This window comes from Thamnophis sirtalis, unplaced genomic scaffold (assembly GCF_051295495.1).
Source record: "Thamnophis sirtalis isolate CommonGarterSnake01/CBP01778 unplaced genomic scaffold, rThaSir2_p1.2 scaffold_1, whole genome shotgun sequence".
NCBI lineage: Eukaryota > Metazoa > Chordata > Lepidosauria > Squamata > Natricidae > Thamnophis > Thamnophis sirtalis.
The window spans coordinates 75,528,451-75,546,225 of record NW_028261381.1 but is presented as its reverse complement, the minus strand read 5'-3'; the positions used below and the strand labels follow the sequence as shown (position 1 = coordinate 75,546,225).

The 17,775-nt window shown below is 38.1% G+C and overlaps 1 protein-coding gene across 1 annotated transcript in view; it reads right to left on the bottom strand.

Annotated features, from left to right (window-relative positions):
- MUC5AC (mucin 5AC, oligomeric mucus/gel-forming) overlaps positions 1–17,775 on the bottom strand; it is a 77,765-nt gene that overhangs the window by 52,489 nt on the left and 7,501 nt on the right. The window contains exons 3-15 of the mRNA XM_087716401.1: positions 17,115–17,186; positions 16,299–16,560; positions 15,999–16,113; positions 13,099–13,189; positions 11,413–11,522; positions 10,965–11,181; positions 10,216–10,341; positions 8,340–8,457; positions 6,429–6,567; positions 3,742–3,852; positions 2,712–2,781; positions 2,022–2,159; positions 1,543–1,707 (exon numbers count right to left, since the gene is read on the bottom strand). Coding sequence (XP_087572527.1) covers positions 1,543–1,707; positions 2,022–2,159; positions 2,712–2,781; positions 3,742–3,852; positions 6,429–6,567; positions 8,340–8,457; positions 10,216–10,341; positions 10,965–11,181; positions 11,413–11,522; positions 13,099–13,189; positions 15,999–16,113; positions 16,299–16,560; positions 17,115–17,186 — 1,734 coding nt within the window. The remainder of the gene's footprint in view (positions 1–1,542; positions 1,708–2,021; positions 2,160–2,711; positions 2,782–3,741; positions 3,853–6,428; positions 6,568–8,339; positions 8,458–10,215; positions 10,342–10,964; positions 11,182–11,412; positions 11,523–13,098; positions 13,190–15,998; positions 16,114–16,298; positions 16,561–17,114; positions 17,187–17,775) is intronic.

Below are 17,775 nucleotides of genomic sequence, written 5' to 3'. Positions count from 1 at the left end.
GCCATTGAAATGGGGAGGGGGGCATTGTTTGTGGGTGGGGAAGTGTCAGTACAGGAGAAACTGATTAAAGGGAGGTGTTCTCACCATCTACTGCGCATGCTGCAGATAAGGGTTTTGAGGATCAACAGAAAGACGAGACGAGAGTCAGGAATACCAGAACAAGAGGTTTATTCACATAGAACTATATACAGGTGATTCAGCACCATCCCTGCTTGACAGCTATTTAAACGGGCTGTCAAGCAGGGATAACCAATGGGCGTGCTTTCAGCATCTAGCAACGAATGACGCTGCACCCTAGCCAATCAGGGCACCTCTAGCATCTAGCAACAGGCGATGCTGTGCCCTAGCCAATCAGGGCATTGCCTGGCCTGTTGCTAGTTGCCAGGTCATACGTCGAGCACTTTCCGAGTCCTCAACAACGGGATTTGCCGCCCAGACCAACTGTCCGGCATATCAGCTTGATGATGCTTTTTGAAGATGTCTCCCACATGACACCTGTGGGTTGTACTGATTGGACTATGGACTAACATTACCAGGGGGAGGGGGTTGGGTCACATATTGATATCTATGATTACACACGCTTTTGCCTCAGACCTCGCTTTGTTTAGCTACCATCTACTCATGACCAGTAAAAGTACTCTTAATTCTGCAAAATGGAGTTGAATGGTTTCTTTCTTGGTTACTGAGTGAAGCAGCCCTGACACCTCTTCTCTCCTATCACTCTCTTCTTCCCTTACCTCTCTCCTCTACTTCACACTCTTCACTAATGATCTGAGTTTGACACCCCTGCAATAGAGTAATCAAAGCCCCATTCCTCTTTACTAAGTTTTCCACTCACTGCATTAGCACCAACAGGAGTGCGGCTTTGATTGCCATTTTGTCATCACAATCTGACACTGTACTGTACATGCTCTGGAACATGGTTTTAGCCCTAAACCCTTAGTGCTATCTCAAGAGACAGGCTTGTGCTGCACAAAAGTCTAATTTAAACCAGGGAAGACAGCTGCATTCTCTCAGCTATGTAATAATGGGTCTGTCACTTTTGGTACATTATAGATTTTTCATTTTCTGCTGACTATATGTGACTATACATGTCACTGTTTTTATTTATTTTGGGGAAGGCATTGTAGAGGATAAGTCCACAGTAGCCCCCAATCAGTCTAATCTCCTTTATAAAGACTCTTTTCTGAAGATATTGAGAGGAAATAAATAAATGTTGTTCTAATCTCCTTGGAGGAAAAGCAAGACATAAATGTGAAATGATAATCCTTATTATTGTCCATTGTGAAGATGAACTTTATGTCCTGATAATTCTGGACACAAGAAACTTTAACCGCAGAACAATCAAATATTTCAGTCCATCTGGGTGTTTATATTTATTAAACACAATGTTAAATGTGTGTCTAGATCTTTTTCCCCTCATAGATCTCTTTTTAAAGATGTTTCTAGGACAGCCCTGCTTACTGTGAATTCTATAAAAGCACAGTATCAGCAGCACAGAGTGAAATAAGTCAGAGAAGATGTACAAACAAATGTACATACCATTTTCTACGCTGAGGGTACAGGGGTTTTCAAATATGTTTTTGACGTTGGGGCAGTCTGCCTGTGTTTTCCAGGTATTAGCAAAGGCAGCAGGTGTTCCTTCTGTCACCCCACTGACAGCTTTAAAGTCATCTGTTTGGATACCATTGAAATTTCCACAGAGGCCTGAAACAAAAATTAAAGACATTAATCCTTTATCACTGGCGCAGTGGTTAGAGTGCAATACTGCAGGCTTCTTCTGCGGCTTGCCGGCTGCCTGCAATTTGGCAGATCGAATCTCACCAGGCTCAAGGGTCACTCAGCCTTTTGAGGTCAATAAAATGAGGACCCAGATTGTTGGGGGCAATATGTTGACTCTGTAAACTGCTTAGAGAGGGCTGTAAAGCTCTCTGAAGCAGCATATAAGTCTAAATGCTATGGCTACTGCTATCATTGTAACATCCTTCTGTGTAGTGAAAATGACTCATTGATTCACTTACCACATGTCTGCCCTTTGCGGCTTGGATCCATGTATATAAACAGTTGCATTATAGGGATAAATTGTATCACTAGCTGGAATCCAAATTTTGTGTCTACCATAGTGTAGAATGAAGAAGGCTTGAAGATGGTGAGATTGGCTGTAGAAACAAAACCATACAATGAAGTAGTTTTCAGATGAAAGCATACATTTTATCTGCCACCAAGGGACGAGTTTTGCAACTGTGGTTGTGGCTGCAGCATAAGCAGAGAGGTGTATCCATTTGGGCTTCTCATTATACTGATACAGGCATAGACTTTGCATCTCAATCATTAACTGATACTATTATAAACTAATAACTCTTAGGATTAACATTTCTTATTAACCCAATTAGCAATTACTTAGGATCAATAAATTAGTACCTACTTTCAAAGGAAAGGTCTAATATAATATCTAAATGGCCAATCACATCCAATAAAGAATTCTACACTACTCCACTCCACTCCATTTTGGTAATGCATTGCTATCAATCTTTTCCTGTTCTAAACTGGACTTTTAACAGCATTCAGTTCTTTCTTCCATCATTGGCAAATGATGAGGTATTATTTTATTCATACACCTAGACATTTTATAGAATTTCAAAAATTCCATGAACAAAAGATCAATCCTTAAATTGTGTAAAATACTAGAATATAAATAGCAAAGAACTCACATGCTGAGATAGGCAGCTGAGTGAGAATCATATTCACATACACAGCTCCATTAGACTTGATCACAATCACCTGGGTAGTAAAAAATGAGAGATTAGAGTAAGCACACTGAGAAAGTACATCTTTACTGCAGTATGTATTTATTAAGCAAATACATATGTTCAACTCACCCACAATGACTCAAAGAGGCATACAACAATAAATTAAAACAATAAACCAAACACCTTTCCTTCAGTCATACTGATTTTCATTAACTCTTTTAGGCAATACACATGTTATTTTGCTTAACTGATTTTTTTTAAAAAAAATGCAAGATATCCGTATAAAGAATCTATATCGTATTTAATTGGTTGGAATGAAGGTTCAACAATAACTGGTTGAATTATATTGGTGTGCCAAAAATAAACTTGCTGAAATATTTGGAACAAGTTTTAAGTAGGATAGGATAAATATTTTTCTGAGATTTTTCAGAGACTCATGTCCAAAACATTCCTATGCCACGGAGAAATTTTGTAAGGCAAATTTGAAGATAGGTACAAAAAGAAATAGAGAAAGTGAGGGCCGAGCAGGAAGGTAGCTTAAACTAGAGAGTAAGAACTAAAATGTGAGAAAAAAAATAACAGGGAAGGAGAGAAGCATGAAAAAGAGGAATAGGAAAAGGAAGTGAGAGGAGTCATAGTCAAGGCAAGAAGTTTGAAGGAAATAAACTTTTTAGCCAGGATAGATAGTGAAAAGTAATACTGAAATATTAACAGAAGAAAAAAACATTCCAGAATCTGGATCCCCCTACAAAGAAACAATGGACAGAACATTGTGCAAAGAAAATGAATTGCATGTGTTGTTTGTAATTGGAAAGTCAACATTTTTACTGCATATTTTTGGTATAAGTTTAACATTAGTATCAGGAGCTCAACTGAGAACTAATTTTTGCATGCAAACTGAATCTGTTTCTGACTGGGTCTCGTGAAAAATATTATTCCTAAAATTATTGAGCAAGCGTGCTTCTCATCCATTCTTGTTCTTCACACTTACTGTCTGTCCTCCATCAATGTTTATAGCTAATCCTTTCAGGCATGTCTCAGTTTCTGTCATGCCACACTTTTGAATTTCTCCCAGAACAGCAAAGGCGTTGCTATCACAGAGCTGGAAAAATAAAGAGTATTAACAGTTTGCATTAGCTGAACCTATCACATTCCTTCTAAACTAGTTATGCGTTTAAAATAATGATATATATTTTTAAAAAGGTAAAAGAATCCCTGCAAGATTTACTCTGCTAGTCATTGCCAACTTTAGAAGACAGTGCTTATTTCCTTATGTCAAAGCCAGCGTTTGGTTCCTATCGGTTCAGACCAGTTCAGCCGAACCAGTTGTGGTTTGGTGGCCTGGGTCGCTGGAACTGGCAGCGACCCAGGCCTGCCATCCCCCTAAACCAGTTCCCCTGGTGGCACCACTGTTGTGGCCCAGCAGGAGCCATTGGCGCTGCCACCAGACTCCGACAGCGAGGGCCCTATGAGTCAACTCTGGAGGATGTGGAGGACCCTGGACAGGGTTCCCACTCCAAGCAGGGTGCAGAGAGGCTGGTTGGGCACCAGGAGGCACCTGAGCCTTGGACCAATGGGGAGGAGACAAGGGAGTGTGATCCAGACGTCATGCATTGGAGCAGTGGGGAGGAGCCAAGGGAGTTGTTCCTGGATGCCTAGCACCAAAGAGCTAATAGGCATAAGGAACAGTTGCACAGTTACAGGAGATAATTGCACTCAGCTGGTGGTAATTAGACTCCTCTCAAGATTATAAAAGAAATGATTGTACACAAACCCTTTTGCAGGAGTCAACGTATTCACTTGAGCTGGAGAACTCTGGGGGCTCGCTTGGCAGGCTGGATTGCTGCCAAGGTTAGTCTGTGCTGGATTGCTGCCAAGGCCTGGACTGTGCTGGATTGCTGCCAAGGGCCTGTCTGTGTATCAATAAATCCTGGAAGTATCTTTGTCTCGGTGTGCTTTGGTGTAGGACGAGGGGGGGGGGTCAGAACACACCACCATCTTGTTTTTCAGTTCTGCGCATGTGCACAACAATTTTAATTGCACTGCTAATGCGCGTGCAGCGTGCACATGAGCGAACCGGCAGTAGTGCCGGCCGGAACCCACCCCTGGTCAAGGCCATTGATCCAGTGCTGTCTGAAGATATTCCTGCAGTCATGTGACCAGCATGACATTATTGAGCAGTGTTACCCTCCCACCGAAGTGGTACCTATTTATCAGCTTTTGCATTTGCTTACTTTCAAACTGTTAGGTTGGCTGGAGCTGGAGTGAGGATAGGAGCTTGCCTTGTCACATGGTGCTCAGGGTCTTGAACATGGGCTGTTAACTTTCCAGCCAACAAGCCAATGTCTTAATTACTGAGCCACCATGCTGCCTGTCTTTTAAAATAATAAGAATAAAATCACCTGGCTCTTTTTTTTTTTGTAGGTCAGGATTTCCTTCCCACAATTACAAAAACAAAGTACTTTAAAAGTTGCAATTTTTGTTTTCTCACCCCTCTTATTTGAACAAAACATCATAATTTAACAAATCAGAAAGCAGTGCAGTCATTATACATGTATTCACCCATCCCTCAAATTCCAGAAAACAGAACCGTAGTTGATGATTTCATAATGTCTAATAATAACATTGGGATAACAACAACAACAACAACAACAACAATAATAACAATCGCAACAACAGAATTGTGGCCAGTTATTTCACCGGATTTGGCATTGGTTACTAGTTGGGCCCCACCCAGGGGCCTAGGACGTCGTAATGTATTTTCGTAATATGCGTGCAGATCCAAGCAGTGCGGCTTTTTGCATTTGACTGATGGTGATTTTGTCAATTTTTAATTGTTTTAAACGTAATTCCAGTGCTTTTGGAATAGCCTGGTGCTAATTCCAGTGCTTTTGGAATAGCACCCAGTGTGCCAATTACCACTGGAATTACCATTGCTGGTTTCTGCCATAATCGTTGAATTTCGATTTTTAAGTCCAGGTATTTCATGATTTTTTCATGTTCCTTCTCGACCCTGCTATCACCTGGTATTGCGATGTCTATGATTGTAACTTTATTTTTCTCAACCAGTGTGATGTCTGGTGTATTATGCACCAGTATTTTGTCTGTTTGTAAACGAAAATCCCATAAGAACTTAACCATCTGATTTTTGGTGACTTTTTCAGGCTTATGTTCCCACCAGTTTGTTGTTGTTTTAATATTATAATTTTTGCACAAATTCCAGTGGATCATTTGTGCTACTGAATTGTTGTTATTGTTGTTTGTTGTTTGTTGTTGTTGTTATTGTTATTATTATTATTATTATTGGTAAATTTTTGATGAGGAAAAGATTCAGTTATCCTGAGCACTGATTTCAAGTGTAATCAAGAAGTAGAGAGCTTTATTTAAAATTGATATGAATGAAAATATGTGATAATTCATAGATTAGTAGAAAGGATGAACTTCTCCCAGTAACAACAATGCATGGGAGGGTCCTTGTTTTCAGTGTGACAATCCCACAATGTTGTAGTTATTGTTGGATTGTGTTATCACAATCAGGTGGGCAGGACCTATGGTTTGGGTCTCTTCTTTAGAATTGGTATAAATGCCTTTAACCGGAACTTTAAACTGCAGTGTTGATGTTAAAGAATAGGAAGTCACTCCAAGGTCCATCAAGGTAGCCTTGGGAAGGCAGATTACCTTAGTAAGCATATAACTACAGTCCCCAAAAAAGGAATAGTGTTTCTCATCAAAAGTGGCGATATGGGAACCACCTTCAACAGAACAGACTCCAGGACATGAAAGGCTGATGCAAGTCCACTGCCCCCCTGTGCATGAACTGAAGTAAAAAGAAGAAGAAATTACCAACAAATTATTAAATAAAAAGTAGAGTCAAAAAGGCTGGTTGTTGTACTATGCATATTCTCTTGTTTTCAGTAAAGCCTTTGACCTTTATTAAGGAATACATTTTTACTGGTGTTCCAAATGGAATGTTCACTAAGGATTTTATTGCAGTGTTACTTAATGTTTTAAAAGATCCAGGGTATTAATGAACATAACAGTATAATTCCTATCATCCTGAAGGAAGCATTTGTGTGTAAGAGGGGATACTTTAAAAATCCTGTTTCATTCGGTAAAGAAATTAATGTGTTTGGAGTTGTCTAGTTAAAGCGCCTTTAAGAAGTCTATTGGTCCTGCAAATTAGGCTTCTATTCATAGAATACCCACTTTTCCTCAATCCTAATCCAAATTCTACATCATGGATTTGGATGAGAAATATATTCCAGCTTTAAATTCTAGAACATTCTCTGAATGTTTGCTATAATTTACGGAAGCTTTTTCTTCAGTATTTGATTGCTGATAATAATAGTCTTCCAGCATTTGATAAATAGGTGACAGTGGCAGGGATTTTTAAACTTTAAAATATGTGGGTAGATAGTCATCTTTGAAAACAGAGGCTATCTATGCCCACATATTTTGAACCTCTGCCATGGCGTGGCAGCATTATACAGAGTGTTATAGGCTACGTTGAAGGTTAAATGCTCAGAACTATAGCCAATGTCATATAAACAGAGTTTCATGCAGTGGAATTTCCCCTTATGTTCCTCCTCCTCATGGTTTTCCTCTTCCAATCCTCTCTAGAGGACCTCCAATTTGGCAAAGCAGATTTGTGGTAAACTAATGTAGGAATGAAGAAAAATGCATTCAACTGGGATTTGCTGTTCTTTGGGCAGATGAACATCTTCACAAATGTTCTTCAGGTTATGTAAGGTAATACTAGGTCTTACTGTCACTAACAATGAATGCAGTCAACTATATGCATCTCAAATGAAGAGCAGCCAAAGAGACCAACAGAGTTGATTTTCAGTTATTTGCCTATTTACACAAAGCATGACAAGGTTTATAAGACACCCAGGGTTCAATAAACCCAATATAAATAAATATTTGGTAGTATTTGCTTGCCACCATGTAAGTCAAATAGAATTATGACATTTCTAACAATGTGTTTGATTGTTTCCCCAGGCTTTTAGTTAAGATACAGAGAGTCCCTTGTTGAGTGCATTCTTATTAATTTTGTTTCTGCCTATATATAGTGATTGGATCACATCCAATTTGGTATATATTGAATTGATATGGCAATATATGAGCCAACTGGAGTGAGATCAAGATGGACAATACCTAAATTAATTAAATAACTAAATGTCATAATGAACCTTTTTACAATCAAAATATACCTATAGATTTATAAATATCTATAATTTGAAAAGCTTTTAAATTTTGAAGAAAAATGAATCATTTTTTAAAAAAAATATTTCTATATTTTTCAACTTTGTGAAAGACTCTTTTGTAAATAAGAGCTATTTTTGTGCATGCACACAGCAATAATTTGTAGGTGGGTTCAGAAGCAAAGCAACAAGGAATTCATGTTCAAAAAAGAAATCCCTTTATGTGTATAATTAAACATTATTTCACAGTCCTATGACATTCTTAGCATTACTAATTGTGCCCAGTATATTCTTAACAAGTCAACCTATGCAATAACATGCCTATTTTTTCATTCCATCGTCACTAATAAAATATTATTAAATCATAGAGAATCATCATTCTCACCATGACATGCATTGGGAGGCAAAAGAAGTACCAGGAGCGTAAGAATCGCCGTTGTAAGTACAGTAACAATCCGAAATGGGGATGCAGCCAGAATTGTTAATGTCATCAAACACAGTGCCTAAACAAGAAATAACTAATGTATGTTAAAGGTAAAGGTAAAGGTTCCCCTTGCACAGATGTGCTAGTCATTCCCAACTCTAAGGGTCAGTGCTCATCTCCATTTTAAAGCCGAAGAGCCAGTGCTGTCCGAAGATGTCACCATGGTCATGTGGCCGACATGACTAAATGCCAAACTGTGGCCAGCATGATTAAATGCTAAATTACTAAATATCTTCCCACCAAAGCCGAGGTGGCGCAGTGGTTAGAGTGCAGCACTGCAGGCTACTTCAGCTGACTGCAGTTCTGCAGTTCGGCTGTTCAAATCTCACCTGCTCAGGGTTGACTCAGCCTTCCATCCTTCCGAGGTGGGTAAAATGAGGACCCGGATTGTTGTTGGGGGCAATATGCTGACTCTGTAAACTGCTTAGAGAGGGCTGAAAGCCCTATGAAGCAGTATATAAGTCTAACTGCTATTGCTATTGCTAAAGTGATTCTTATTTTTCTACTTGCATTTTTACATGCTTTTGAACTGCTAGGTTGGTAGAATCTGGGATAAGTAATGGGAGCTCACTCCGTTACGCGGGGCTAGGGATTTGAACCGTCGAACTGCTGACCTTTCTGATTGACAAATTCAGTGTCTTAGCCACAGAGCCACCACGCGATAATAACATGTATGTTATTCATGCTCATTTCACTATTTTAAAGAAGTAGTACATGGAGTACATTATATCATTCCCAGTAATAAATCTCTGTGACTCTTGTCATCAATATATGCTATATTTTCCTTAAATACAGGAAAGAACATGAACTATTTCAACATCTGGAGCAGGGTTTCAGATCACACTGAAGCATGTTGTGATGTTATGGCAACCAGGAATCAACCAGTTTTCACTGGAAACCATGGTGTTTGGGAAAAGAAGCCATGGTTCCAATAAAAATCCACTCTTTGTAAAGCTTTTCTACAGCATCAGATTTGTAGATGCTGTGATTCTGATGAAAATACTCCCTCCTTCCCTCCCTATCACTAGTATCACATGGAATTTTGCCCTTAATTGCTATAAATGTGATTTATGGAAAGCTGTTAAAGAAACAGATCTCTACCATGTTCATAAAAGCCGGCATCAAGACAAAAATACAAGGTTAAAATATTTTTATGAGGGTGAACCAGATTTTTACGCTGCCATGTAGTAAAATTCCAGCAAGAAAATATATACATATATAGTTGTTCTTCTTGAACAGATTTAATTGTGTTCTAACATTCAGCCAATTTCCTTGATTTGTTAAATCAAACAAATCTATTCTATTTGTAAATTCAATACAATTGTAGATCAAGAAACAGAATTAAAATTAAACTACAAAACAACCAGGATTAAAGTTTGTTTTATCTTCAGATACATAAATAAATCAATAACTATTTAAAATTCAAACAATTTTCATTTTTCTTTGCCCCCCAATGGCTTTTATGTACATTATCTTCATAATGCCTCAAATCCAATCAAATTAAAGTCAACTAATCATATGGGAGACAAAATAGGTGTTTGTTTTTATCCTTTAAATGGTCCTTCCTGCAAGAACACTGAAATATTAAGTTTTTTACACCTGCCAGAGAAGAGCAAACACTTTATTGCAAACTTGTTTTCCTTTCCATGCTTTCTGGAATGCAATTCCATGTAGTGACTTCGATAACGAAGAAGATACTTGTTTTTCTTAATGCCAAGAGATGTTTCAGCCAAGCAACTGCAAGTCTATGAACAATTGAGCATGGATACTGACTTACCGGGGGGACAGAAACACCCATCTATACAGTGATCTTCACATAACTGGGACTGTTCAGAATTGGTACAAGTGTCGAAACACGGGGATCCACATTCTTGATGCTGCATGTTGAAAGGACAAGACGTGGCTGAAAATAGAAATGATCAATGAGACATTAGAAATCCCATCTATGCTTTTTTTCTCTCTCTCTCTCTGGAGGTAAAAAAACACCTTAAATTGAATGTTGGCAATAAATTTTAGTCCTCAGATGGAACAATTTCTGAGAGGCAAATATTAAGAAGCTGAGTTTATTATCAGTCTGGGGAAAAAGGAGACATGATGTAGAGAAAGGTAAGGGGAAACATAGTAATGCTCTTTAGATACATAAAATTGGACAAAGACATCTTTTTAAACAAACCTTAAAGGCTGAATCTAATCGGTTATTTAAAAAAAGGTAAATTAAACATTAGCACCAGCTTCTTACTGATAACAACAGTAAATTCTGGTTGGAGATATGCAGAGTTCCTGCATATAACCCTCACTAAACTCCGAGTATCCCATTGGCCAGCTTAATCAGCTGAAGTTGCTTCAACCATATTTGAATGTTGCAGGTTGCATCTCTTTGAATTGGATTTGGATTTTCCTGCTTAGGTAAAGGATTGATCTTGATGGCCTATTGTGTGGTTTGTAACTGCCTTATTTAGGATTCTATGCACTGATTGCAAAGAGTTCTCCATACGAATGGAGTTTTCTTTTGGAACTAATACTTACGACAGAAATCGTCTGTTCGCCATTCAAGTGGTTGTCCACCAGCATGAGAGCATTGCCTGGAGTACTCAGCAAAGGTGTTACAGATGCAGACTTCAGTCACAGACTGATCACATTGGCATAAGTCTTGTATGCAAGCATCAATGTAGTCACGCACATCAACCAATGCATTGCAAGCTTCAAATGAATTACCAGTCAGTATATTTTGGCACAGAGTGGTCTAGAAAAAAGAATTTAGCGCTGCTAAGATATAAACATGACACTATATATAAACACAGGAAGCTATTACACTATTATTGATTTGCATTGCTAATATTTACAAGCTTGTTTTTTATTTTCAAGATTTTACTGTTTTAATTGTCTTCTAATGGCTCTTAAGAAAGAGAGAAGAAGAAAGGGGGGGGGTACCCAAATTCCCATATAGAGAATGAAATGAAATACAAATCCTTACAGCCTCCTGGTTGCATTGGCCTCCAGGTAAAGGGACAGGATCTTCACATTGTTCTGTGGGTCCGTCCATCTTCTGCATGTTTCCAAACTGCAAAGGTGTCAGCTGGACATCTGTAATAAGCAGAAAGCCATATCTAGTGTTGCTCACAAAGCAGGATTAACCAAAAAAAACAACAACCCCTATCTGAACACAGGCTGCAATTTTACTATATTCCCATGGTGTGAAATAAATCTGGCAAAGGTGTCCAAGAATGATCATCAGTCTACATTGAGGCAGGACATAAAGTGAAATATGGACATAAGAGTGAGACAAGACATGAAATATAGAGAAGGAATAATTTTTAAGTCTTGTAGACAAACAGGAAGACTAAGTGTCAAGCCTCGAAACTCACACCTGCTGTATTTTTAGTTAAAATTCAGTCAACCCCAAATGCTTTACTGGAAACATAGATGCGTCTTTGCAAGTCAACTGTGACCTCAATGTACAAGAGAGGAAACAAGTTGTTTATCTGCTTCTTGCATAGCAGCAGTAGCCTATAGATTATTTGACCAATTAACGCAGTCATAGTACATTTCTGTGTTTGGCTACTTTTGAGGAACTTATAAGAGCATGCTTCTCCACAAGAAGGTTGTTCAGATGTATAGATGTTTGCTTTGGCTAACTTGCTCTGAACCTTGGTACCAAAAATAAAGCTACTTCTTTTGATCCGAGCCCCTTAATTTCTGCATCAGCATGATATGAAACCAAACTGATTCTTGGCAAAATGATAAGGTTAATTAGGCCAATCTCTCCTTCCCATTATGAAGAGTTAAAGTCCCCTCAGTTTTGGATATCACAGAGCAGTGGTGTTCAGGAACTAAAAGTCAAGATGGTAGCAGTAACCATATGTCTGAAGCATTACCTTTTTGATTGCCATCTTGACTTGTTTTTATAAGCCTTTCTCTTCCATCCTGCTAATGAGGCCTCTTGAATTCACTTCTATGAAGCATCCATCTTTACCATATGCCTATGCACTAATTCTCTTCCAAGCTGTCATTACAAGTTGTTCTTGTTTAGTAGCAACAGTTAGGATTCAATCATTAAGCGAAGTAAAACCTGTTCAGGTTGATCTTATTCCAGCTTTCTTTTGCTTTACAAACTTGCCAAATTCATACATTTAATGATCCTTCATAATTATGATTGTGATGAAAAAGAACCTTTGCAGCCAGTTCTTGCATTTAGCTCAATATTTCTCATCCTCAGTGACTTTAAAACTTGTGGATTCCAATTCCCGGAATTCTCCACCAACATGAGGTAGAGAAACACAGATTAATCTGAGCCATAGCTCCTTGCAAGAGAGACCCATTATTACCCCTTGCTAGTTCTTCTCTGACCACATTAAATTTGGCAGCCCTCTTTCCAGACTGAAGTGAAAAACAAAAATCCAGATTTAAAAGATGCATGGAATTTCTACATCAGTTCTGAAAAAGCAAAAGATAAAGAAACAAACCTAGGATCCTTTCATATTTGGAAGTGGTTATTTCAACAATCTTAATCCTTGTATAACATTATACAGTTGCACACTTTAAGGTTGTCGAACCAATTATATTTCAGTGGCATTTGTCAAAATAAATCCTGTCCTACAAATGAATTGAAATGTGACCCCAAAAGCAATAAAAACAGAAATCTGCTATTTTTGCCACTTACTGTTGGAAATGAATTCATTGTAGATAGCGATTTGATTGAAATCCCCACAAAGGCCACAAGTTTGATTAGCATATTTTTCATTTAGTTCCAGCTAAAACAAGACAAAAAATGTAACTATAGTGAAGATCTACAGTTTTAAGAATGGGAGTTAAGAACTAACAACAGGTTATATATAACATTGGTAAACAGGTGTAGGGATGAGCATGTTTAGAGATTAAAATGAAGTTCATTTGGATTAGTGTTTAAGGTCTGATAGTGGAATTCTGTTTTCTTTCTTATTTTTGAATTCCCATTACATCCAATGTTTGCCTTTGGCTCTCATGTTAAATCATAGTGTTGTACAAAATAAATAGGCCATTGCTCCCTTTCCCTATGATACAATTAAAACTGAAGATAGAAAAGTTTTGTTCTGATGTCTCTTTGAGCAATATTTTGTATTTAATATTAATTATGACTTATTTTAGCAAGCCTATTTCATAAGCCATTAATATTTTGGTTACCATTAAGCTTCTTCAATTTATTAATAAAATTGATTAAAATTAATTAAATATACTACCCATCTCACCTGAGTAACTCTGGGTAGTTTACAACTAAAATTCATATAGCCATAGAAAAAGAAACATGATTAAAAACAAAGGTAAAATAACAGTATTAAAATAAAGGTAAAATGGTACTAAAAGATGGAGGGAAATTCAACCATCCTGATGGTTGCATGCCAATCTTGAACCACATGCCAGGAATCACAACATATCTCCCCTACCTAACCAGGTGGGTTGGGTCAAAGTAATTGAGACAAGATGGTACTGTTCTGTGAAGGGACTTAAAAGTGATAACCAATATCTTGAACTGGACTCAGAAACAAACAGGCAGCTCACATAACAGAGATGTTACAGGCACAACTCCTAGAGACAGCCAGAACTGCACATGCCACCCAGAGGTGGGTTTCTGCTGGTTTGCCCCAGATCGGGTGAACCTGTAGTGGCAGCAGCAGGAGGCTGCACCACCCACCGGGACACTTCTGCACATGCACAGAAGCATCTCATGAGTGCACAAGTGTGCGCATGAGCAAACCAATAGTAAAATAAATTGAAACCCACCACTGATGCCACCACATTCTTCTGAACACTTCTGAACACTTTTCAAGGGTAGCCATATGTAGAGCACATTGCAGTGCAGGAGATTACCAGGGTATGAGTGACAGAAATAAGAGCTTCTCAGTTAGGGAAAGGATGCAACTGGTACATAACTCAAAGTTGAGCAAAGGCCTCTTTGCCATGATTGCCACCTACTCCTCAAGCAGGAATCTTAAGTCTTAAATCTTAAGTCCAGGAAGAACCTCAGATTATGTACTAGATCCGTTTATAATGAAATGAACCTTCCCAAACATTTCCTTGAAGTCATCCCAGAATAGAAGACAAAAGACAGTCCCCAATTTTGGTGTGCCTCATTAGTTGGGGCATAAATAAATGAAATGAGACTAAAGGTAGTCCTCTAGTTATAATGGCAGCTAAGTCCAACCTTTTGGTCATAATTCATTGCAGTCATTACTAAGCCATCCACATGACCATCTTGCTCAAATGGCCGCAATCCAAGATCTAACTGTTGCAATTGTTAAGCAACTGTGCATGCCATTAAATGACTGCATGGGGGTGCCTCAGGGAGTGAAAAACCACCCTCTGCCCCACCACACCTATTGTGGTGCTCCATCCTTCATGGATGTCTTTTTGTCACCTCATTCCATCCTTTGTGAAGGGCCCTTTCTTGTGATGATTTGGAAAGCTCTTCACTAAATTATCTGATTTGAAGAAGGAGACTTTCTGAATCATCATGAGAACAATGGCATTTGCTAGTATTTTCTCCTCCTGAGAGGAGAAAGGTTCTGATATTCAATATTAGGAATAAAAAATCATTTGATTCTTTGTTTAAACATTAATGAGGTTGCTGAGCTCTGCTGTATGTTCTTCAGATTCCATTCTAGTTATATAACCTCTGTGCCCATTTAAAAAAAATAAAGATAGAGGAGAAAAACACACTTGTTTCCAAATTAGGAAAAGGTTTGGTGGTGACAACAAAACCAGTAAATTGGTTACAGAGCCCCTTGAGTTAATGGATTATTCTTTAATTCTGAAAGAAATAAAAAGTAAAAACTACCACAACAAAGAATGTGCAACACTGCCACAATAATTAGTACTCTCCTTACACTTCATTAAAAGACAGACTTATTTAAACACTGAACCATTAAGATTCCTAGTTTTGGGCTGAAAAATGTGACTTATCACTAAATGACAGTAGTGAGATATAGAAAACTTTTCCATTTTTTCCTTCCAAGTGATCATCCAAATATTTGAAACTTAGATCTAATAGTCCTAGCCTCACAGTTATACTTTCATTATCTAATGATTGCACAATTATTCATTGTGCAAGCAAAGATATTTTCAAGAACAGGCATGCAATTAAGAACATTGAGTAAATAAGGAAGCAATCCATATGTATAGATCACTTATATTGTACTAGATTTAGATTCAATCAAATCAAAGAGTATCAAAGCCAATTGCAAAAATCGGTACTTTTTGAGAAACATTTGGGAAGATACAACTGTTTGTGGAGGCAACTCCTAAACAGCATATACATTTAATAACTTACTATTCTTATCCATCATGTCAATAATGTTTGATTGCAAAATAGCATCCATGGGTGCTTTTTTGGGTCTATAATTTTCTATATGTTGATGATAGACAGACAGACAGATAGACAAGGTGTGTGTGTGTGTGTATGGATGGATGGACGGACGGACGGAGAAACAGAAAGACAGACATAATGTATGTGTGTAAGCAAAGATCCACAAGTCATTTCCAAAACCATAGTAGGGATTCCTTGCCATTTCTAGAATAGGTTCTTACCAAAAGGCTATCCATTTGATTCCACATCATGGTGACTCCTAATTTCCCATGGACCTTAAGATAACCCGAGATTCTCTCCATCATAATTCCTAAGTGGCTGTAAGGCAGCTGAACCCTGGAAACAAAGCACATTACAATTGAAAGTGATAGAAATTCGCTTACAGGAAATATCTCATTTACAAATGTTAAACTGAAATATGAACAATATATGAAATGACATTCCTCCTCTTTGCCCTGGTGCGACTGGAATTTATGGCTTTGAAATAACAAAAATATATTTGTTTAAATAATGAAACTTACGGTTCTCCGTTGACAGTAATGGAATTAGGGGTCAGTTCAACAGCTACTCCATCAAGTTTTAAAACCACATGGCTTATAACAGTAACATTCTCAACCACCAAGTGTCTAATTTGCACATTGAAGTCTTCATAAGAGGATTTGCAGTGGGATGCAAAGACATAATTGCAGAGTCCAGGAAACTGATAGATATCTCCATCAAAGGTCTTGAAGTGGAAATTGCCCCAAGTGCTACACACTCTATGATTATGAGCTGAGTTTCCAGCTGTGGATTCAAAGTAATATGTAAAACTTTTTGTTCAAGACTATCCTCTTTAGCCACCTATCCACACCCTTATCTACCCATTTATTTTCTCATCCACTCCTCTAAGATGTTTTTTTCCACCCCTTCAATCATAACCAATTACTTGAGACTGCCTAGACAAATAATTGTTTTCTTGGAAAGCTTTTTTTTTAAGTGGTTTGCCATTGCCTTCTTCCTAGGGCTGACAAAAAATGACTGGCTCAAGGCTTTGTTCCTAAGGTGGGATTAGAACTCATAGTCATATTTCTAGCCTGCTGCCTTAACCATTACACCAAATGGCTGCCTTCTCTAGAATACAATCATTCACATGAAGTATGGCAACATTTCAGTGTGATTATTCATTGTTATTTGCCATTGAGATCCCTTCCCTTCCACCCCTCTTTTTGATTGCTCTGTTCCTAATCAATGTTAAAGTCTTCTATTTTCACTCTGATGTGAACTCAACAATTCATATGGCGCGACTAATCTAAAAACTATTTTTAACAATATAATAATATTATTTTTGACCAACTTACTCTTGATAACCATTGTTGTTCTCAATGCAGGGATCATGCTCACAGGGCTTGAGGGAGCTAATGTGGTAAAATCTGAAACAAAAGAATTCTATTATAGAACAAACATTTTTGCAATGCCACAATGTATTTCTAAACCTCACTAATGATTACATTTTCTAGTGACATTTATCTCTCTAAATTCAGCATACAATTAGTTTATTTCTTTCTCTTATGATCATATTTATTTGTCAAGGCAGTTCAAGGCAACTCTAATATTTATTTTGGCAGATCTTTCATTCTCAGATTAGCTGAGTAATTGGAATATTCTGAACTGGAATTCTAAATAATACAGTGCAATTCTTACAGTGCAGGTTAAAGGAATAATTTTTGTTTCTTCATCAAATTGAATTCCAGATCAGAGGTGGCATTCCACTGGTTCTCTCCCATTTGGGCGAATCAGTAGTGGCAGCTGCGGGAGGCTCCACCCACCCGCCCCAATGTAATGTGCGAGCGCTGTGCATGCACAGAAGGCGGTGCGCTTGTGCAGATGAGGCGTATTTGGTCATATTTGCAAACCAGTAGGGAAGGTAAGTGAATCCTACCACTGGTCCAGATGGCTCCTACCTTTTGGAACATCATATCTCCCAAGGTGAGATCTGCACCCACCCTCCAGACCTTCCAG